General features: G+C 42.7%; 1 protein-coding gene across 1 annotated transcript in view; it reads right to left on the bottom strand.

Annotated features, from left to right (window-relative positions):
- The window catches only part of Nhe3 (Na[+]/H[+] hydrogen exchanger 3), a 168305-nt gene that overhangs the window by 131803 nt on the left and 12442 nt on the right, over window positions 1–24060 (bottom strand). The window contains exons 4-5 of the mRNA XM_080282410.1: window positions 23934–24011; window positions 8615–8691 (exon numbers count right to left, since the gene is read on the bottom strand). Coding sequence (XP_080138536.1) covers window positions 8615–8691; window positions 23934–24011 — 155 coding nt within the window. The remainder of the gene's footprint in view (window positions 1–8614; window positions 8692–23933; window positions 24012–24060) is intronic.

Below are 24060 nucleotides of genomic sequence, written 5' to 3'. Positions count from 1 at the left end.
TGAGATATGACCCCCCCATCCCCCTGCAACAATGGGGGATCTTTGGGGAATCGGGGGTTATAGGGAGGGGGGGAAACACAGAAAATGGTCATTTCCGACTGAAATGAAGCTGAAAATCGAATGAATCATACCAAAATCCATCAGAAAAACCTAGGTTTCATGGGTAAAGTACAAAGCTCAAACTTATCCTAACCGAACCAAACCGAACCTAACCTAAAACCTAACCTAACCTAATCCAACCTAACCTAACCTAACCTAATCCAGCCCAACCAAGCCCAAACTGAAAGTAACCAACAATTCAAACATCTTCTTACCTTATTCGTCTCTCCCTCTCTCTCTCTCTCTCTCTCTGATTTGTAGCTTTTATAAAATTATTCCAAAAATATTCCATTCCATTCTATATTATGCTAGAATGATTCTAAAACTTCTAATATGCTAAAAAATATTCCAGACTCGAAAATTTGATCAAAATTATGCTAAAAGAATAAAATTATGCTAGATATGGTAACACTGGCAGAGGGGCCGCGGGAAAGGGACAGAGGGTGGCGTGAGTTTACCGCGCTACAATTGGAAGCTGCGGGAATTTCAAATTTTTTGTTTTCTGTATATTCAAGGATATTTTAGTTGAACTTATTAATGCTAAGAAAATCCGCGAGAGGGCAAAACCACAGACAAAAAATCCGCAAAAAATGCGGGATTACTGTACGCAGAAGGATTAGTTGTGAGGAAGAGGTCAAGTATGTTGGAGCTCTCTCCAAGGCGGTCAGGGATACGGGTAGGGTGCTGTACAAGCTACTCTAGGTCATTAAGGATAGAAAAGATGTAGGCTTGTTCACCAGGTGGATCAGTGAAAGGAGAGGAGAGCCAAAGGTGGTGGTGAACATTGAAATCTCCAAGAATGGAGATTTCTGAGAAAGGAGAAATGGATAGAATGTGTTCCATCGTAGAAGTAAGATAGTCGAAGAATTTTTGATAGTCAGTAGAATTAGGGGATAAGTAAACAGCACAGATATATTTAGTCAGAGAATGACAGGAAAGCTGAAGCCAAAGTGTAGAGAATTCAGAAGAATCAAGTTCAGGAACACGAGAGCAAGATAAGTCGTTGCGTATATATACACAACAGCCACCTTTGGCTTTGAAATGAGTATAGAGAAAGTAGGAGGATACAGAAAAGGGTTTGCTGTCAGCTGCCTCAGACAGCTGAGTCTCAGAAAAAGAAGGTGAGGTTTTGAGGAGAAGAGGTGGTGCTCAACAGAGCGAAAGTTAGAGGAATGGCCGCAAATGTTGCAGAATTGAAGAAGAAGTGAGTCAGACAGTGGTTCCAGGCACCTCAAGTCATCACCGGGAGAGGGACGGATGGTGGGGGCATGTATGGTCCCCCCCCCCCCAGGGACTCCGAGGCTTGGTGAAGAGACGCCATAATTTTTTACATTTTGGAAAGGGAAGTGTAGTGTGTACTGTGCATGTAGTCTGGTGTAGACAGTTAGAGAAATTTGTACTGGAGAGCATGCTGGCCTACTCTCTGTGTAATTGAGACACTGAAAAAGTTCAGCAAAGGGGGATGGTCAGGAACTAGTCCTGAGGGCTGATGAAACGGGAGCTCCAGCACTCCCTGTCATCAGCTTTCCATCCACCACGAGAGTACTGCCCTGCTCGACTGGTGCTACAGTGGAAGAACATGATGTGGCCCACACCGACGAAGAATTGGTGGAGCTTGTGCAGTCGGTGAGCGAGAAGGTGGATGCAGAGGAGAATCCTGATGACACCTCACAACAGCAAGCCCTCACCCTTGAAAAGCTGGGGGAGATTACAAGGGCGGCCGTGCAACTGAAGCAACTCTTCTATGATATGGACCCGTCAATGGTGAGGGCGTTGAAGGTGATGAGTGCCATAGATCAGATAGTAATCCCCTACAAAACACTATTTGACGACATGAAGCGGAAGCGGTCTCAGTTGCCTATCACAATGTTCTTCTCAAAGAAACCATGACATTTTGCTGCTGCTGCTGTCTCGCACTCATCTTTCTCCACCACACCTGAGGCTAAAGAGCCTGCATCTGTGCATGAACCTCAACCCATGTCTGACCCTGAACCTGTTCACTCTGACTCTGACAGCGCATCATCCTCTCCACCTGCCTCTGAGGATGATATCAACGATCCACCACCACTCGGCGATGACGCTAGCAGTGGAGATGAGGTGGAGTCTACGCACATGTCAACTCCTCGTGCCATGCAGTTACACTCCACATCATCTCATCCAGCCATCCATCATCAGTAACTGCATGACTAATCATCTTCAACATCATCGATGTCATGTTCATCATCATCATCATAAGTTGTCAGAGTTTGTCTGCCAAAACTTCAGGGACAGTGGTGAGTTAACTCAGAAGTGAATGGGTATGGTTGTAAGAAGATGGAGTAAATATGTAGCTGATGACTTGCCCACACTCATATGGATGTGCGCGAGACGCACTCACTCGCAGGAGACTGGAAGTCACCAGGTACATATTTACCCCAACTTAGTATAGTACAGCCTTACCCAATCCAAACTTTACATGTATTGTTATTAAACATTTTTATACAGTTGGTCTGTTACTATTTGTGATATTTTATGCTGCTTTCAGGTCCCACATATGGTTTATTAGGTACAGTATGTGCACACTTGCTCACAAGGAGTGATTTGCTGCTGTAGAGGCATTTTGGGAGGGGGGGATGCCAAACATTCGCGGGGGCCTGTGTCCCCTAACCCCCGCAAATGTGGAAGGCCAACTGTATATAATTATGTATAACATGGACATCAGTGGGAGAGGCTGGAGCGTTGATCACGCTGGTGAAATGGGTCCTCATTCCATAAAGAGGGGGGACATAATGGCTCAGAGGTACAGCACCTGACTCGAGACCCATGAGTCGTGAGTTTGCACTGCGTTTGGGTAAGCCGCCATGCTGGGAGAGGTAGCACTCTCCTGTCACCTAGCTGGCTGTAGCAGCCATGGCTCAGTGGGTTAGAGAGTTCTGACCAAAGGGTTAGAGGTTTGAGTCCACTCAAGGGTCACTGGTAGACATCACGAAGGGTATCCGGTCATAAAGTGCAACACCCTCCAGAACCTCCAAGTGCAATGCCTTAGCCCTTATAGAAAAAGGAGTCATGGAGAAAAAAAAAAAAAAAAAAAAAAAAATAAGGTATCTCCTCTCTCTCTCTTTTTTTTTTTTTTTTTTTTTTTTAACTGTCCTCTTGCTGTTGCTTCCCCATATGTTATTTACTCATTTATGTCTATTTTCTCTTTTCCTGTGATGCATTTATATAGCATAATCATGTCTCCTCTTTTTCTTCTCTCTTGTAATGTTGGTAGGTTTAATTTCTCTAGTCTTTCATCATAACTTAGATCCCTTAAGCTTCGTGCCCATCTTGTAGCGGCCCTTTGTACCTTTTCACTCTTATCTATGTGTTTTTTGATATGTGGATTCCAGACTACTGATGCATACTCCAGGGTTGGTTTAATGAATGATGTGGTTGTCTTTCTCAGCATGTCTTCATTCATATATGTGTATGCTCTCTCATATTTGCAGGCAGAGTATACATGTTTCATACATTCTCACTGATGTGGTCTGCCGGAGATAGTCAGTTATTGATAATCACTCCTAGGTCCTTCTCCTTTTCTGATTTGTGTAGGGTTGAACTTCCTGGCTTATATTCCCAGTCTGATCTTATTATCACTTTTACCAAACTTGATTACATGGCATTTGTCCACAATGAACCCCATTTGCCATCTATTGCTCCATTTTTGAAGCTTACATAATTCATCTTCTAGCTCTCTGCTTGAGTCTGTGTTTGTAATTCTCCTTTGTATTTTTGCATCATCAGCAAACATATTTAGTCAGCTTCTATTTCCAATATTGCTGTCAATGTAATTTATACTAAAAACATAACTGGTGCCAGCACTGAGCCCTGTGGAACTAAAATAGTCATTTCTCTCCATGATGAGTTATATCCTCTTAAAACTGTTCTCATTTCCCTTTTTCTGGGACAATCTTGCATCCAACACCACAGATTACCTTGGATTCCTCCTTGACAGTATAGTTTCAATAAAAGTCTTTGGTGTGATACTCTGTCAAATTCCTTCTTGAAATCCAAACTGATATTGTCTACCCATCCTTCTCCTTTCTGTAGTGTTTCTGCAAGTCTATCACAGTAGCTTAATAGATTAGTCATCATCTAATTCTGAGTTGCCCCATGAGATGCGTATGAACTTGAGGCTAGGCAAGTGAATCCTAACATTTAAGATGAGAGTGACCAGCCTCACACATCCCTGAGTGGCATTACATCAACAATAAACCCTACCTACCCCTTGGCTATAAACCTGCACAGGCTCAATCTGATTGGAGCAACTTTGATATTCCTGTGTGTGTGTAAAATGTAAAATGCAAAAATGTGTGTGTGTGTGTGTGTGTGTGTGTGTGTGTGTGTGTGTGTGTGTGTGTGTGTGTGTGTGTGTGTGTGTGTGGGTGTGGGTGTGTAAAATCTGCAACTTTAGGACATTGAAGCAGCAAAACTAGAGCACATACCCTAAGACTGACATGCACATACTTGATCACACTTAATTTGAGCCAGTATTACCAAAAAATTCATTTTTTTTTTTTTTTACATCACAGATACTGTATGTCAAATTTTTCATAAGCCACAAACTATTGATTAATCCATTAAAATAAATCTGATGTGATAACCAACCTCTGGACTGACCCCAACTCACTTTCTATTAACCTTCTACGACCCTCAGTCAGACTACAGATACACATTCAACCGGTATCGTCTATCGTCTACTGTACAGAGGTAAAGCAGACATAAGGGAGTGACATTAAAGATGCTTACAGCAATGCAGCATATAAGTGGTGCCAATACTGCTATGGCTGTGGAACTCCTAGTTTTGCTTATTTGGAAGGTGCAGCAGTTAACAGGGCTATAAAATGACTGACAGTTATTGGTGGTGGCGGCGGCGGCGAGGACCATAACCCCAGTCCGCATGGCTGAACAGACCCATCAACCACGGACAAGCAAATGACCCTACAAGGCTGTCCCATGCAGTGAGCTGGTGTTTACTTACAGTAGACAGGACCCTGCCACATCGTGGTGCGGGAATGTGTGTAGAATGGAGGCTGCCTTTGCATTTCTCCATCCAATTAACAAGGGTATCACAGTAGGCTTCACATCACCCCATTACAGTATTTGGATATGTGGTTAACACCCAGTATTCCAGTATTGTAAATGGTTTCCTACTCATCACAGTAACAGAGTAGTAAAAAAACAAAAAATATCATTTAAGATTAAGATAAAAAGGTTAGTCAATTTTATATTTATCAATTCAGTTTATATATATTTTACCCCTCTGTTCAGCTATTGTGTAACTGCTGGTTAGGATTTACTGTGATGATGGTGGTGCTCTGTGATGTTTCACTGTCAACAGTGTACATAATTTATCAGGATAATTTGCCAAAACTGTTCACTAGATGCAGAATTTCCCAAGTTTTTGCTTTTACAGATGACATAAAATAATTCATACAGTGGAGACGTAAAGCATACCATCATTTAACTTGCTACTTAATGTAAGACTCACCTGCACTGCATTTTCATACATTTTCCTAGAATATGCCAGCCAACATTGGGGTACTATTTATATGCCACAAAGAACAGTATGTCTGAAAAACCTCTGAACTGGAGTATGTGACCACACACTCTTCATACTCCTTCCATACACACAATGTTCCTGGTATAGTGTATAGCCACACTGCCATGAGAATCCATGCACACAAATTCCACACATATGGAGAGGTCACAGTACTGTACATCCAATCTGCTACTGAAATGCAAAAAATATATTCATAAGTCCACCCATCCATCCATCATCCAATCCTATGTCGCCCCATGAGAAGTGCAGGAGCCTAAGGCTATGAAATTTGGTCCTGACTTAAGATGTGTGTGACCTGCCTCACTTGCCCCTGAGTGGCATTACATGAGCAATAACCCCCAACCATCCCTTGGATATAAACCTTCACAGGCTCAATCCATTTGGAGTGCCCAAATTACCCACTACACCACCAGGTGCCAAAATTTGGTTATATGGTTACCAACCAGCATAGTAAATGGTTTCCTGGTGTACAGGAAACCATTTGACTTGTCACTCAGTGTAGAGTCACTCACAGGCAGAGGGAAGAGGAAAGAATGAAGGAAGAAAGACAGAAGAGGGAGCGTATAGTTACCCGTGGGCAGAGGGACAAGGAAAAAATGAGGGAAAGACACAAGAGGATGGAAGGAAAGAAGGATGGAGGAAACGGCACACACACAAGAGCAGCACTACATGAGTGGATGGTGAGCGCCCCCTCCTACCACAACATTCAGGCACATTTGAAAATGTCTTTTATGTTCCGGGTACAGAATGTTGAAAAAAAAAAAAAAAAAAAAAAAAAGCTTTATGTTTAAATTATGTTTCAATCTGTACATGGATGGGGTAATAAAAGAGGTACAAGGTAGGGTAGTGGATGTTGGAGTGGCCCTGGTGAGAGAGGATAGTGTTTGGAAACTCCCTGTACTGTTGTTTGCAGATGATACTGTGTTGTTGAGTGAAGATGAAGGGGAGCTGCAAGGCTTGGTGGATGAGTTTGAGAGTGTGTGTAAGAAACGGAACCTAAAGGTGAATGTAGGGAAGAGTAAAGTGATGGTCTTTGAGAGAGGTGAAGTCAGTGAATGTATAGCGAGGTTGGATGGTGAGGAATTGGAAAATGTGAGTACGTTTAAGTATTTGGGTAGTGTGATGAGTAAGGATGGAGGTTTGGAGGGTGAAGTGCTTGAAAGGGTACAGCAGGGAAGAAAGGTTGCTGGTTCCTTGAAAGCAGTGATAAGAAACAGGGAAGTGAGCATGGAAGTAAAAAAGTTACTACATGACAGTATTGTGATACTAACTCTAACGTACGGAAGTGAAGCTTGGACGTTGTTGGAAGGACACAAGTCAAGAGTGAGAGCAGTGGAAATGAGTTATTTAAGAGGAGCTTGTGGAGTCACGTGGAGAGACAGGCTGACGAATGAGGATATAAAGGAGCGTTGTGGTGTTGATGTGGATGTGATAGGAAGCATTATGAGGAACACACTGAGGTGGTTTGGCCATGTGGAGAGGATGGAGGGTGAAAGACTGACGAAGAGAGTGTATGTGAGTGAGGTGGAGGGTGGAAGAGGGAGGGGGAGACCGAGGATGAGATGGAGGGATGGGGTGGAGAGGTATATGAGAGAGGGGGGTGTGAGTTGGGAGCAGGGTAGTGAAATGGCGGGGGACAGGGCGACTTGGAGGCGATTTGTTTGTGGCCACCCCAAACGGGATTGAGGCGTCTGGCAATAGATAGATAGATAGATAGATGTTTCTAGCCTAATAAACACACCTAAGAGGATCATAATTTTAATTTAGTATTATATCAAACTGCGAACTATGTGGTGTAAAGTGCTAATCCACACGAGTGGACTTTCTGTAAATATGTGTTTACTATGTCCATCTTTACAACCCTTTGCCACTTTCAGTCATAGAAAACCTCAGGAATTCAACTCTTCCCTCTAGGTTTCCTCTTGTCATTGCAATGCAAAATTCTCTCTCTCTCTCTCTCTCTCTCTCTCTCTACTGCCACTACTCTGGTCAAGACTGTTCTTAACCCGTTAACGGCTCATGGCGGTTTTTTGGAAGTGTCTGTGGTGCACAGACATAGGGGTAAAAATGAAATTTCCCGAAGGACATATTTTGTCTTAGGAATTGAAAGAACACATGCCAAAGTATATACTGCAGTAAGGAAATATTAGCTCAATATTTACCTTGGTAAAGCCATGAATGAACATTGAAGTGTCTTATTCCCTATTGGAATGTATGGTTTTTGTTTTCTTTTTCTTTTTCGGTTTTGAAGGCTCAAACATGCTTGCATGGGTCAGCCTTGGTCACCATGGCACTATATTCGAAATTCACCTGCGCAGCCAGGGTTGTATTGAGCAGTCGCACTCGGAACAGCCCAGGCTGTATAGAGCAGTTAACAGGTTAAATATTTCCCCAGTACTCAATGAACACAGCATTCCTCTAGCTACAGTACACACTCTAACCACTTTTCTGTTCAACTCTTTCTTGCATGAGTTAACTGGTACTCAGTCTTTCACACACACACACACACACACACACACACACACACACACACACACACACACACACACAGCCTTGCCCTTAGATCGGACTATATGAGCTCTCAGCTCCCTTCCGGGAGGGTAAAATGCTAACGATCACGACCATCAAGTGATCCTGACCGACCCGGTGAATTACACAATAATCAGCTCTAAAACTCATCCCCAGTCCGTTTTTCCCAGTGTCTATAACCTTCTGTTGTTTAAGCACAACTAATTCAGCAACTTGATATTAATGTATCTTGATTATACAAAGGCATTTATTTATTTTTTTTTTTACAAGATAAAAAAATAAGATGAAGACAGCAATTTCAAACACATACACTAAAACTGCATATTATCAAGTATGTAGTGTTACCAGCTTGATTACTGCATACATTAATATGTTATAATAAAAAAGACAACAAAACTTTCTTACCCTACAACGAAGGTTGATAATGTTGTTCCTATGAAGGCAAATGTGAATATGGCACCCAGGTTTTTGAAGAAATGTTTCTGAAAAAAGGCATGGAAAAAAAAAATCAACAAATTAAAAAACTTTAACCGATAAGCAACAAAAGCAAAAAGTTAGGACTATATTTTGAAATATAAAATATACACAAACCATCACCATCATCATCCGGACCTCCTTTCCCACTCTAGGGCAGGGTGAGAAGTAGCAACATCCAGACAGCCAAAGTTTGCCCAATGCAATGGGCCACGCTTCCATTCACTCATCATTCAAGCCCTCAAAACCCTGGCTCCATCTGATGGGCCACAAAAAATTTCATCACATTCTGTAGCTTCACATATATCTATCTGATAGAGCTAATCTGAATGCTGTCATGTTAAAAAGGGGTGCCAAATCCCTGGTCATGCACTTCTCTGCACAAATGCATGCAGCCAGCTCGATCCCTTATCAGCCCCATAGCTTCACCAACTTCCATACCTCTCTTCCTTACACACTTATCCACCAAATCCCTCCAACTTCTTGGCATACCTCACCTCCTCCCTCCTTCATGTTTGCTCAGATATACCTTTTTCACCACTCTATTGTCATCCGTTCTCAACACATGACCATACCATCTCAGTACACTCTTCGATTCTGGTGTTTACAGACTTCCTCACTCCACATCTTTCACGAATCACATTATTTCATATCCTATCCACTCTCTGTACTCCACCTACACTCCTAAGCAATCCCATATCCACTGATCTTACTCTTGACTTTTCATTTTCATGCCACACCATAGTCTCACATTCATAAGTTAAAGTTGGCACCAACACTCCTTCATGTAAGACTCGTGCAGCTGCAACAATCAAGCCTCTGTTCCTCATCAAACCCTTCACAGCACCAGCTACTTTCCTTCTTTGTGTCACTCCCATGTCTTTTACACATTTTCCTCTCCTTTCTATCACTGTACCCATGTATTTGAACTCTCTCACCAATTCCAGTCTCTCTCCTTTCACTGTAACCTCACACTGGAAGCCACCTTCTCTCTCAATATCCATCACTTTACTCTTTTCTTCATTTATTCACAAGGCATGGCACTCACAGACAACTACAAAACTGCATTATTTTACCAAGCTTTTGTCCAATATTTGCAAGTAGCACAGCATCATCAGCATACAACAAATTTGAGATATTCCATTACCATTCATTACCAAAGCCATCCCTCTCTCTAATACTCAAGTTTTTACTTTTCTCATCATCCCATCCATATATGGGGACATCACATAACCTTGTCGCACACCCACACTGATCATGAACCATTCACTTAGATGTCCATTTACCCTTACACATGTCTCACTACCATCATAAAAACTCCTGACGGCACCTAGCAACTTACCATCTACACCATACATGCACAAAACCTTCCACTATCCCTCTCTGTCTACTTCCAGATCCATAAAAACCATAAACACCTTATAGTCCTTCTCACAAGCCTTCTCCACAATGTCTCACTGCAAATATATGATCCACACATCCTCTGCCATTCCTAATGCCACCCTGTTCATCACTCACTGGGCTTTCTGATATCTCCCATACCTTCTTTATAATAATTCTTCCATATACCTTCCCTACAACACTCAATAGTCTTATGTCATGATAACTCTTGCACTCACTTCATTCACCTTTATTTTTGTACAGGAGTACAATCACGGCCTTTTTCCACTCTACTGGCACAGTTTCACTAATCCATGCCATCTTACATATCCCTAACAAGAACTTCACTCTGCTCTCTCCACTAAACTTAATCATCTCTGCATACACCTCATCAACCCCAGCTGCTTTCCCAATTTTCAGCCACTTCACAGCGTTCTTCACCTCTGCAAGTGTCACGTTTCCTGGCACTGCATTTCTTCTCTGTACAACCTCAAAACCAATCACGTTAACAGTCACTTTCCTCTCTCCATGTCCATTCATCAGACTTTCAAAATATTCTTTCCATCTGGTCCATACTTAATCCCCATGGGTTAATAATCTACCACTTACATCCTTCACAGTAGCACATTTCTTTCAACTATCACTTCTACACTTCTGCACCTCTTTCCAAAACAATTTCCTATTTTCAGAGAAATTTGCATTCATTTTGCTTCCTAGATCATCATATATTTCCTTTTTCCTCTTCATTAGTCTCTTTACGTGCTCCTTGTTCTCAATATATTCGATTCTTATTTCAACTGAACCCCTTTCCTGTATCCACTCTAACCACTTCTTCCTCTTTTCATCCCACCATGCCGTGACTTTCTTCATTGTTGTTACACTTGCCACACCACACACTGCTTTAGCACTCCCAACTAAGCATCCCTATATGCACTCTACAAGCTATCCAGATCCGTTTTATTCCAATTCAAAGATTCTAACTCCTCCTCTACTTTGGCCTTGTAGTCATCAACCATTTCTTTGATCCTCAGCTTCTCAACTTTAAGACTCTCTCCCTGACTGCTACTCTCTCTCTCTTGGTCCACCACATTCCTCTCAGCTTGATCTTGCATACCACAATCACATGATCTGACAAACCTCCACATCGTCCTCTCACTGCCCTCGTACCAGCAACACTTCCCAGCATCGATTTCTCTAACAGCACACAATCAATCGGGTTCTATTAAACACGATCTCCATTCCCTTTATACCATGTATATTTATGTGCATCCTTGTATTTGAAAGAAGAATAATAAACGAACAACATCCTTTCCTGACACATGTCTTTCAGTTGTTTCCCATCACCATTCTCTCCTGGTACTCTATTACTCTCCAATTTATTATTCACAGGACCAGTGCCAACTCTCCCAATCATGTCGCCCATTACAAACACTTTATAACTCCTGGGCATTTCTCCTACTACTTCATCCAGCTTATCCTGGTACCTGTCTTTCTATTTCACTCGTCAACACATGGTACATATGCTACAATCAGTCACTTTCACCTTCTCAAACTTGAACTTGACATACATACATCTCGAGCTGACAAATCTGTAGTCTCTCATTCCACTCTGCCACACTTCATTCATCAACAATGTAAATCCTTCCTTGCATCTTCCTCACCCATTCATGCCCTGACAACTGCTAATTTTCCTTCTCCAAATAACCACTACTCTATATATCCTATTTTCAGTGCCTATTTCACTATATGGGATGACAATAACTAGTTCTTAGCAATGCTAAAACTAAGAATATAACCAAGATAACACAAAATTATACAGCAGATATAAATATTGCACTAATTCAAGAAATAATCTTACATACTAAATCACTACAACTATGAAAAAAAAAAAAAAATCCTCACTCCTGATCAGGCAGATTAACCCGCCCGTTTTCCGGGCAGTGGTACGCCCCAGTCCCGACATTTTTGGACCTTTTTTTTTTTTTTTTTGGCTCAAACATCCGCTTTTGGTGAGAAACATCGAAAATTCATAGAGAAATCGCTCACCTGAGGTTTAAAATACTCGATTCAGGTACGAGTACCTCCTTACCTGACTGGGTTTTCTAACAGGTTGGCACCAAAGAAAACGCGTTCTCTGGGAGGGTAACTACCGGTATTTTATCCACTCATAAACAGTATTTATTTATTTACTTGGCAGGAATTTATATGTAGTACAAGAGTATATTGGTTTTCAAACAGTAATATAGGCATTATAAGCATTGTTTCACTCACTAACTCATCACCATTCATGACCTTTTTTTCCCACATTACCTGATCATCATTTCTGACTGTTTCTTCCTCAAATGCTATGTAAACTTTGTTCTCCACATTGTCATCGATTGGGGAAACACTCTGGCCCTGAATGTCTTTATTGGCCAGGTCACTGGTAACAGGTGAATTGCCGAGACAATGGCATGCATGGGGAAGGGGGAGGTTATGCGGTGTAAGGCATTGTCCCTGCTTGGCATCTTGTAGAGGAATAGAGGAAGGTGTCCTGTGTATACGCGCCAAAAATCACTTGTGAAATCACTCGCGAAAATTGAAAATTGTGCAAATTAGGGACCTTGCAATGTTGCCGCGTTAATTTACGTCTCCACGATATGAGTGCACATCATGTGAGGACGTGAATTCATGTCTCCGGGAAGCGGCGGGTTAAACAGTATAACCAAATATGAGTGTTCGGGTTTAGTTCAATCACCTACCTCAACTTCATACTGTACATACAGCACTAACACTGGAAAATACAGATAATGAAATTTAAACCTGATACTAAGCATGGGAAGAATGATAAATCATCTATCTATCTACCTATTGCCAGACACCTCAGTCCTGTAAGGGGTGGTCACAAAACAAATTGCCTCCACACCGCACTGTCCCCAGCCACTTCACTGCCCTACTCCCAGCTCACACACCCCTCTCTCATATACCTCTCCACTCCATCCCTCCACCTCATCCTTGGCCTCCTCTTCCCTCTCCCCTCCTCCACCTCACTCACATACACTCTCCTTGTCAGTCTCTCACTCCCCATCCTCTCCACGTGGCCAAACCATCTCAACGTGTTTCTCCTAATGCTTCCTACCACGTCCACATACACACCACAACACTCCACTTCCTCATTTGTCATTCTGTCTCTCCATGAGACTCCACATGCTCCTCTCAAATAACTCATTTCCACTGCTCTCACTCTTGACTTCTATCCCTCCAACAAGGTCCAAGCTTCACTTCCATACATTAGAGCTGGTATCACAATACTATCATGTAACTTTTTCACTTCCATGCTCAATTCTCTGTTTCTTATCACTGCTTTCAAAGAACCAGCAACATTTCTTCCTTGTTGTACCCTTTCAAGCACTTCACCCTCTAAACTTCCATCCTTAATCATCACACAACCCAAGTATTTAAATGCACTCACATTTTCCATTTCCTCCTCATCCACCCTCACTGTACATTCACTGACTTCACTTCTCTCGAAGACCATAACTTTATCCTTCCCTATAGAATCCGTTTCTTACACACACTCCCAAACTCATCCACCAAGCCTTGCAGCTCCCCTTCGTCTTCACTTAACAACACAATATCATCTGCAAACAACAGTACATGGAGTTTCCAAACACTACCCTCTCTCATTAGGGCTGCTCCAACATCCACTGCCCTACCTTGTATCTCTTTTATAACACCATCCATATGCAGACTGAACAACCATGGAGATATGACACGTTAGAGATGTACCGATGTCTCGGTACAGGTGGTATCGGCCCATTTTTAGAGTACTGGTATCGGAATCGGTATCCGCTGATTTCCTGCAGATATTACCGATGCTTAAAAGTAACTTAGTGTGTAGCATATCACTCACTGGAAGTTACTTTGTTAAACAAAATTTGGATGTTTTATTGGGATGAAGAATAAATTACAGGTAATATCCAATTATTTAGAGGTGAAAAGAATAAGACAGGGTGGAAGTGAGGTTAGCAGGGGAGTGAAAGATAAAAATGGTAATTACTAGTTGAGAAGGGAGAAAAAGTGAGCAGATGGAGAGAACACTTTAACCCCTACACCGCGGGCATGTTTACCAATGTTTTGCGTGTGCCGCGGGGTTATTCGGGCTCTGACAAACTCTCAAAAAATATTTGCCAAAAATCAGTTATTAGTCCTAGAATATTAAAATTATATATGCTTATGGCACATACCTTCAGCTTTCTCCTGGAATGTTTGTTGAGCCTTCGTTGGTTACCTTAGGACTTGTGGAGACCTCTGAAGTTGGGTAACGAAATCTCCACTTTACACTTCCCGACAACCCGTAATACGATTACCACAGCCAGATATTAACACTATAAACACTACTCTATGATTTACAAGTAGTTTGGGATCCATACTCCCCCAAAAAAAACCACTGTGAAAGCAATGAAAATTATGAGCACGTCTGACCGTCGCACTTGCGCTAGTTTGCTCTTGGTACTCTGTCATTTATTATTCATAAAACCCCTCACACTTTACATTTCTATTACTATATAACACTTACATATATCTACAGTCTTTATCCATAAGTTTCCTTCAGTAGTATTAGTTTACTGTCACTGTAGGGATTCAATTTCTTTCAGTAAAATACGTAGCATTCACTTTCTCGTCCTGTATACTAGCATTGAGAGTGAATATCACTTTCACCTTCACTCTCATAACTCATAGTATTCATACATGCTAGAGTGAAACTTTCACTTTCATTACTCGTAGGGTATATACTCGTATTCTTATAATACTACTCATTTACATTTCTATTTACGTTCTCTATTTTATTTGTTATTTACATTTCTATTTTATTTACACTTTTATGCACTGTCACTTGAAGTAACTTATAAAACTATTTTCCACTGTTCACTTATATTTACATTCATTACTTTCACTTGCTGTTTACACATTATTTACAATTCCACTTTTTTTTTTTTTTTTTAATGCGAGGAAGAAGGAACCAAAGGCCATGAGCCCGCAGTAACAGTTCCCTCCAAGAGAAAAACAAAATACAATAGAGAGCCAAATTCAAGATCCGATCATTTTGAGATGCCTGGACACACTACGTTTGAAAGACTGGAGATCATAGGCAGCAGGAAATACAGACAGAGGGAGACAGTTCCAGAGCTGACCTGTTGCATAAATGAAAGACTGGGAGTAATGGTTAACTCTTGCATTAGAGAGTTGGACAGAAAAGGGATGAGAGTTTGCTGCCAGACGGGTGCTACGCGCCCGTCGTAGAGGTGGAGGAATGCAAGCAGACAGTTCAGAGGAGCAGTGACCATTAAAGTAGCGATAGAAAAGAGATGAAGATGCAACAGTGCGGCGAAGAGACAGAGGTTGAAGGGAGTCAGTAAGAGGAGGAGAGTTAATGAGACGAAAAGCCTTTGACTCCACCCTACTGAGAAGAGTTGTATGTGGAGAGCCTCCCCACACATGAGAGTTGTACTCCACACAGGGGCAGATAAAACCCCTGTATAGAGTCAACAATTGTGCAGGGGTAAAGAAAGAGTGGAGTCGGCTTAGCACACCCAATCTCTTGGAAGCAGATTTTACAAGAGATATAATATGATCTTTCCAAGATAAGTCCCGAGTAAATGAAACCCTAAGCATGTCCAAGGATGATGCAGGATTAAGCTGAATATTATTAAACATTAGTGGGTATACCTGTGGAAGATTTTGTCGGGTTGATAGGTGTAAGAACTGAGTCTTAGATGCATTAAAGACAACCATATTATTTTTACCCCAGTAAGAGATATGAGCCAAGTCAGACATTAGGTGTGCCATAGCCTCATCCCTTGTTTCTTGAAGTAACTGTTGAGATGGGCGTTGCGGGAACCGAATGGAAAGGTGAAGGGTGGAGTCATCAGCGTATGAGTGGATAGGGTTAGATGTACAGCTTAGAAGATCATTGATGAATAAAAGGAAGAGAGTTGGTGATAGGACAGAGCCCTGAGGAACACCACTGTTGATAGATCTAGGAGAAGAACGATGGCCGTCTACAACAGCAGCTATAGAACGACCAGAAAGGAAGCTAGCGATGAAGGCACAGATAGAAGGATAGAAACCATAGGAGGGCAGTTTGGAAATTAAAGATTTATGCCAGACTCGATCGAAAGCCTTTGAGATGTCAAGTGCAATGGCAAAGCTTTCGCCAAAGTCCCGAAAGGAGGATGACCAGGAGTCTGAAAGGTAGGTGAGAAGATCGCCAGTGGAGCATCCCTGACGGAACCCATACTGACGATCGGAAAGAAGGTTGTGATAGGAAAGATGCCTCAAAATTTTTCTATTAAGAATTGACTCGAAAACTTTTGAAATACAGGACGTTAAAGCAATTGGACGATAGTTGGAGGGTTGGGAGTGGTCACCCTTCTTTGGGACTGGCTGAATGAGAGCAAACTTCCAGCAAGAAGGAAAGGTACAAGTTGACAGACAAAGGCGAAAGAGTTTGCCTAGGCAGGGTGTAAGCACAGAAGCACAGTTCTTGAGAACAACAGGAGGGACCCCATCAGGCCCATATGCCTTGTTAGTACTGAGGCCAGTGATGGCAGAAAATACATCAACTGAAGAAATTTTAATGTCAGCCATGAGGAAGTCAGAGGGGGGGAAGTGATGGAGGAACAGCACCGGAATCGTCTAAGGTGGAATTGGAGGAGAAAGGCTGTGCGAAGAGATCTGCTTCATCAGTAGAAGAAATAGCTACAGAACCATCAGAGCAGAAAAGAGGAGGGAAGGATGATGAGGTAAAGTTGTTAGAAAGATTTTTGGCAAGGTGCCAGAAGGAGCGGGAAGAATTCGAGTTGGAGAGTTGAGAGCATTTAGTATGGATGAAATTATTTTTAGTAGAGCGAAGAACAGACTTAGCACGATTCCGGGCAGAAACGTAAAGATGATGTGATTCAGGGGTGGGTTGGCTCCGGTACCTTTTGTAGGCCTTCTCCTTGTTGCGGACAGCATTAGAACAAGCGTGATTAAACCAAGGCTTTCTTGCGTTAGTCAAAGGATATGCACTGTTTTACTCAATAGAAAGATCGTAGTCACTCTTTTATCAATTGTCAGCCCTTTACCTCTGTCCACACGAGGTTTAGTAGGGGTAAAGGTCACAGGGCCCTTAGCACAGGGGTGAAAAGTCCCTGAAGCTAGCAAGAGCGAACAGACATACCTCCACTTCGGAAGATGAGAGTGAACTGATACGAGTGGGCCGGGGTGGTGGCCTACCCAGGGAAATTCATTACTACCAACGTTAGGCTCTTGACACAGCTAATTTTAGCAGTGAAATGATTGGCAGGAAATCTAGACAATACATTACAGTGCTCGTCAGAAGTATGGAGCACCCTGCGTCCCTCCTGAGAAACAAACCTTTCAACAATGAAAAAACATATAAATACTGTAATGCATTTTATTTACCTTTAGTGCTTCGTAGGGTAGCCTTTACGTTTCTTCACGGACCTGAGACGTCTTGGAAGTGAAAGGGCGAGGCTCCTGAGGTGCTGGAGGGGTATTTTGTCCCAGGAGTCACGAATGGCAGCTTCCAGCTTAGGCAGAGAGCTCACGTCCTTCCCTTGGAGACTCTTCTTTACGAGGTACCAGAGGTTTTCAATCGGGTTGAGGTCTGGGCTATTTCCTGGCCAGTCTCTCATGAATGATACCTCACAGTCACGATGCCAATTGGTGACCGATTTGGCCTTGTGAGCAGGTGCACCGTCCTGCTGAAACACTCGCACACCTGTTAGCTCAAAGGAGTCTGGTAAATGATCACACAGAAGCTCCAGGTAAACATCCTGATTCACTCTGAGGTTCTTGGGAAGTACAACAAGCTTCCCCAAACCCTTCCCTGAGAAACAACCCCATACCATGAGTGAATCAGGATGTTTAACTGTGCTTTCTACATACCGTGGGTCAAGTGGGTCACTACCTTTGCGTGCTCCTCTGTTACAGGTAACACTAAACGTTGCCTCATCAGACCACAACACTGACAACCATTGCTCCTCACCCCAATTTAGATATTTATTAGCAAAGGCAAGCCTACGAATTCTCTGGCTGCTAGAGAGAAGAGGCTTTTTCACAGGCCTGTGACTTGTGTAACCAAGCTCATGCACCCTACGAGACACTGTTCTCACTGACACCTCACCAAACACTTCCGGGTTGCTCTCCTTAATTTTCCTTGCACTCACACGAGGATTAAACTCCACTGCACGTTTTAAAACATTAACAGACCTTGGGGAAGTTTTCCTAGGCCTACCAGACCTCGGTTTCTTTGTGGGAACTTCACCACTGTTTTCCTCCCGAAACCGCGCACACCAACGACGCACTGTCGATCGTGCCACACCAACCAATTCACTAATTTCCTTTGTCTGGTGGCCTGCCTCCTTTAGAGCAATGATCTGGGATATGATTTCACTCGATAGTTCACGGGTAGGTGCCATAACAAAGTTTTGAAGGCCAAAACACTGCGGGACACTCGGTAAAAAATGGCGCAATTTGAGAGGGACACTTGGCGGAGTTCCTCTCTCTCAGGCAGCCCGTGGGCGACTGAGGCGGGAACCAACCAGCGCGTCGGAAGGACTCAGGCTACCGTGACGTCATGCTCGGAGCTCAAACTTGTGGCTCAATTCTTACCCCCCAAAATGGGTGATTCTTTTTGGGCCATAAGTATTGCGCGCCCGGCGGACAACGATGAATACTTTTGACGAGTACTGTATAAATTAGGTAGTTCCAGGTGAATGTAAATATCACTTAGGCTTCTCCCTTCCCTCCTTATATGTATATTTATTACGAAAATAGATTATACGGCATACTTCAAGGGGAAATAAACAGCAAAAATTAGCAAACGAGTGCACGTGAGGTGTTGTCAGGTGATAATTAGCCAATTCCAGGTGTATGGCACTCTCACTTATCTTATTTCTTTCTTGTATATATTATTTGGTATAAGAATAGGGCATAGGGCTTATTTCAATGGATGAAATCAGTGAAAAATTCCAGGGAAGACTTACTAAGCGTAGCACGGCCGGGCAGGCAAGAGGATAGGGTAATGGAGGGGGGGGTAGCGAGGGGAGTCAAGAACGGGGAGAAATGGCTAAATTGTCAACAATGGATGGGAGTACAGATGAGATTAGGAGTGCTGACTAGTGTTGGACATTGGCAGTACTGATAGATGATACAAGCCCCCACTTGGAAGCCCGGGTGAATTCAAAATAACACAGAAACACAAAAGCGACGCCCCGAGGTATGATCCCTTGCTCCCATGCGTCACGAAAGTGACGCCCCGCGGTTAAGGGGTTAAGGAATTGTTGAACATACAGGATGGAAGTAATGTGAGTATAAGTGGCTGGGGAATGGATGGGAGAAGGAGGGAGGTGAGAAGACAGGAAGAAATCAGTAGGACAGAAGTTGTGGAAGCAATGAAGAAAGTTAAACTGGGGAAAGCCCCAGGAATTGATGGAGTGTGTGGCGAAATGCTGAAGCATGGGGGAGAGATGGTAGTAGAATGGATGTGGAAGATGTGTAGATTGGCCTGGGAGGAAGGTAGAGTCCCGGAGGATTGGAAGTCAGGTATAATTATTCCCTTGTACAAAGGGGGGGAAAAAGAAGTGTGTGATAATCACAGGGGCATTTGTTTTCTGAGTATAATAGGAAAAGTGTATGGTAGGATACTTACTGACAGAGTTACAGAAAGAACGGAGGAATTAGTTGGAGAATATGGAGGCTTTAGGAAGGGAAGAGGTTGTGTAGATCAGATATTCATTCTTAGATCTTTAGTGGAAAAGTTTCTAGAGAAGGAAAGAAGTTGTATGTGGCTTTCATGGATTTGGAGAAAGCATATGACAGGGTGGATAGACAAGGAATGTGGAAAGTATTAAGAATATATGGAGTAGATGGGAAGTTGCTGAATGCTGTGAAGAGTATGTATGATGGTGCTAATGCTGCAGTGCGTGTGGATGGCGAACTAAGTGAATTTTTCTCTTTGAAGGTTGGGTTGAAACAGGGATGTGTCATGTCTCCATGGTTGTTCAATCTGTACATGGATGGGGTAATAAAAGAGGTACAAGGTAGGGTAGTGGATGTTGGAGTGGCCCTGGTGAGAGAGGATAGTGTTTGGAAACTCCCTGTACTGTTGTTTGCAGATTGAGTGAAGACGAAGGGGAGCTGCAAGGCTTGGTGGATAAGCTTGGGAGAGTGTGTAAGAAATGGAATCTAAAGGTGAATGTAGGGAAGAGTAAAGTGATGGTCTTTGAGAGAGGTGAAGTCAGTGAATGTACAGCAAGGTTGGATGGTGAGGAATTGGAAAATGTGAGTACATTTAAGTACTTGGGTAGTGTGATGAGTAAGGATGGAGGTTTGGAGGGTGAAGTGCTTGAAAGGGTACAGTAGGGAAAAAAGGTTGCTGGTTCTTTGAAAGCAGTGATAAGAAACAGGGAAGTGAGCATGGAAGTGAAAAAGTTACTACATGACAGTATTGTGATACCAACTCTAACGTATGGAAGTGAAGCTTGGACGTTGTTGGAAGGACACAAGTCAAGAGTGAGAGCAGTGGAAATGAGTTATTTAAGAGGAGCCTGTGGAGTCACATGGAGAGACAGGCTGACGAATGAGGATATAAAGAAGCATTGTGGTGTGGATGTGGATGTGATAGGAAGCGTTGTGAGGAACACACTGAAGTGGTTTGGCCATGTGGAGAGGATGGAGGGTGAAAGACTGACGAAGAGAGTGTATGTGAGTGAGGTGGAGGGGGGAAGAGGGAGGGGGAGGCCGAGGATGAGATGGAGGGATGGGGTGGAGAGGTATATGAGAGAGGGGTGTGTGAGTTGGGAGCAGGGCAGTGAAATGGCAGGGGACAGGGTGATGTGGAGGCGATTTGTTTGTGGCTACCCCAAACGGGATTGAGGCGTCTGGCAATAGATAGATAGATTATTTTGAGTACATGGTGCATAGTAATACAGTACATTCTTTGGTAATGAGCCACATGTACGAGATAGGTTGGTAGCCATGCATCAGTGGCTCAGGGCCCTGCTACAGCCCTCAGACGGCAGGCACCACCCTCTCTCACTGGTAACAGTATCAGTAGTAGTATTGGTATCGGTCCAATTTTGTGGTATTGGTATCGGTGTCAGTATCGGTCAAAATTTTGATATCAGTACATCTCTATGACACATCCCCGTTTCAAGCCAACCCTCAAACAGAGAAATTCGCTCAGTTCACTATCCATATGCACTGCAACCTTAGCACCCTCATACATACTCTTCATGGCATTCAGCAACTTTCCAGTTACCCCATATATTCACAATACTTTCCACAATCCTTGTCCATCCACCTTGTCATATGCTTTCTCCAAATCCATGAAGACCACATACAACTTCTTTCCCTTCTCTAGAAAACTTTTCCACTAAAGATCTAAGAATGAATATCTGATCTACCTAACCTCTTCCCTTCCTATAGCCTCCTTGTTCTTCTCCAACTAATTCCTCTGTTATTTCCCTACCTGTCAGTATCCTGCCACATACTTTTCCTATTACACTATGAAGGCAAATACCCCAATGATTACCACATAGTTCTTTTTCCCCTATTCCTTTGTACAGGGAAATAATCATACCCGACTTCCAATCCTCCGGGACTCTACCCTCCTCCCAGATCAATCTGCACATCTTCCACGTCCATTCTACTACTATCTCTCTGCCATACTTCAGCATTTCACCACACACTCCATCAATTCATGAGGTTTTTCACATTTTAAATTTCTTCATTGTTTCCACAACTTCCATCCTACTGATTTCTTCCTCTTTTCTCACATCCCTCCATCTCCTAGCCATTCCCCAGCCACTTACACTTGCATTACTTTCATTCTATATGTTCAACAATTCCTTAAAGTGTTCTCTCCATCTGCTCACTTTTTCTCCCTTCTCCAACAGTAATCTACAATTTTTATCCTTCACTCCCTAACTAACTTCCTTGGTACCATGTCTAACTCTCTTTACCTCTTTCCAGAACATTTTCTTACGGTCCATCCACTCTACATTCAAATTCCTTCCAAATTCCTCATCCGTTTTCTTCTTACGCTCTCTTGCTCTCTACATATAACTCTCTCTTCCGTTTCTCAACTTCTTCCACGTCCGTTTCTCATCTAGTCACTATATGCTTTTCTCTTTTGTGCTACAGCCTCTCTCACCTCTTCATTCCACCACACTGTTCCCTGCATTCCCTTTCGTCTTCTCTTCACCCCACACAACACCTCACATGCTGCACAGATTTCTTCTGTGAATATCTTGCACACACCTTCCACATCCCCCATCTGCTCCAATCCATATTTACCCAATCGCTCCTCCACTTCCCTCTTATATTTTGCCTTTTTTTCATCCTCTTGTAACCTTTCCACCCTCCTTGTATGAACTACTTCCTCCTGTCCTTCCTTTCACTTATTTCTCCATTTCATTTGGACTTACAAAGTCCAATACCCCATTGCATCCATTACACACCTTCTCATCCTGTCATCCACACACACATAATCAATCATTGCCTTCTGTTCATTCAGTTCACCACCATCTCATCACTCGCCACGTATCCCTATGGATCATTTTGTGCCTGAAGACGGTATTGGCTATCACCAACCCCCTCCTGGCACAATGTCCACTAAGCACTGCCATTTTCATCCATCTCTGCAGGCACACTCTACTCACCAACTACTCCATCCACCTTCACATTCCCTACTTTTCCATTCATATCTCCAAGCAAAAACACTCTCTCATTCCTTTCAAATTTTTCCATGCACGCTTCCACATTTGTCATGAACTCTTCCCTCACTCTGCTTGCAAGATCTTGTGTTGGCGCATACGTGCACAGAATCGCCCACATTTGTAGTCCAACCTTCAATCTTACCCACACAATCCTTGAGCCAACTGATTCATACTCTCTTATATTCTCCTTCCATCTGTTACTCACAACAATACACACCCCTTTTGCCCTCTCATTCTCACCTACTCCTGCACATATACCCCATCCATATTCCCATTCTCTCACACTCTCTCCTCACCATTTAGTTTTGGTTAATCCACATACATCCACTTTTGCAGCCTCAAGCACCTGGACAATCTCTCTCTCTTTCACCCCATCATTTGCACCTCTTACGTTCCATGTAGCTATCAGTACCATGTCCTTCGTTCGGTCCCTAGTCGCCACCTTTTGGTCAAATCCTGGCCCAAAGCTTCTTGTTCGTATTTTTAGTTAGTTGTTTTCTGGGGACCGGTACTAACCCTCCGCCAACCCACTTGCTGTCACGTAGGGAACACGTGTTGGTTGGTTATAAGGTTACCACCCAGCGCTGTAAATGTTTTCCTGGTTTACAGGAAATCACTTGGCTTGCCACTCAATGCAGAGCTACCCTAAAAACAGAGTACCCCTACATTAAGAGGGTGGATGATGAGCGCCCTCATCTACCACCTAATCACGAAAGGATTATGTATACTAAGCTATCTTTTTTCAAGAATTATTTTCTAAACCACAGAAAAGTATTTTCTTATAGGTAACTTACTTTTATGACCTCAGCACCTGAACAGAAGTGGAATGTAGGAATAACTTCTAGATAAGTATGCATGGCACTGCCCTTGCAAATTTCTAAACAATATTCTTGGTCAAAACATAGTATTTTCAATACTGAACCTTCATTTCTCTTAAGATACAACAAAAACTAAAGTACAGCTATACAATTACATTCAGTAAAAGTAGCTAACCATACATGGTATTTTCAATATTGAACCTTCATTTCTCTTAAGATACAATGAAAACTACAATACAGCTATACAATCACACTCAGTAAAAGGTAGCTAACCACACTTACTCTTTTAAGGCTATAGCCAGCTGTAAAGATGATAGGAGGAAGAAGGATGTTGAAGAAGATCTCTGGGTCAAATGTGGCCTGAAATGAGTAAATATTAACAACAATAACAACATTTTTCAACCTTCCC

This window comes from Coenobita brevimanus, chromosome 93 (assembly GCF_032717465.1).
Source record: "Coenobita brevimanus isolate Jiangsu-jjx chromosome 93, ASM3271746v2, whole genome shotgun sequence".
Classification (NCBI taxonomy): Eukaryota; Metazoa; Arthropoda; class Malacostraca; order Decapoda; family Coenobitidae; genus Coenobita; species Coenobita brevimanus.
The sequence above is the reverse complement of the archived record's forward strand: the minus strand, read 5'-3'. Positions and strand labels throughout refer to the sequence as shown.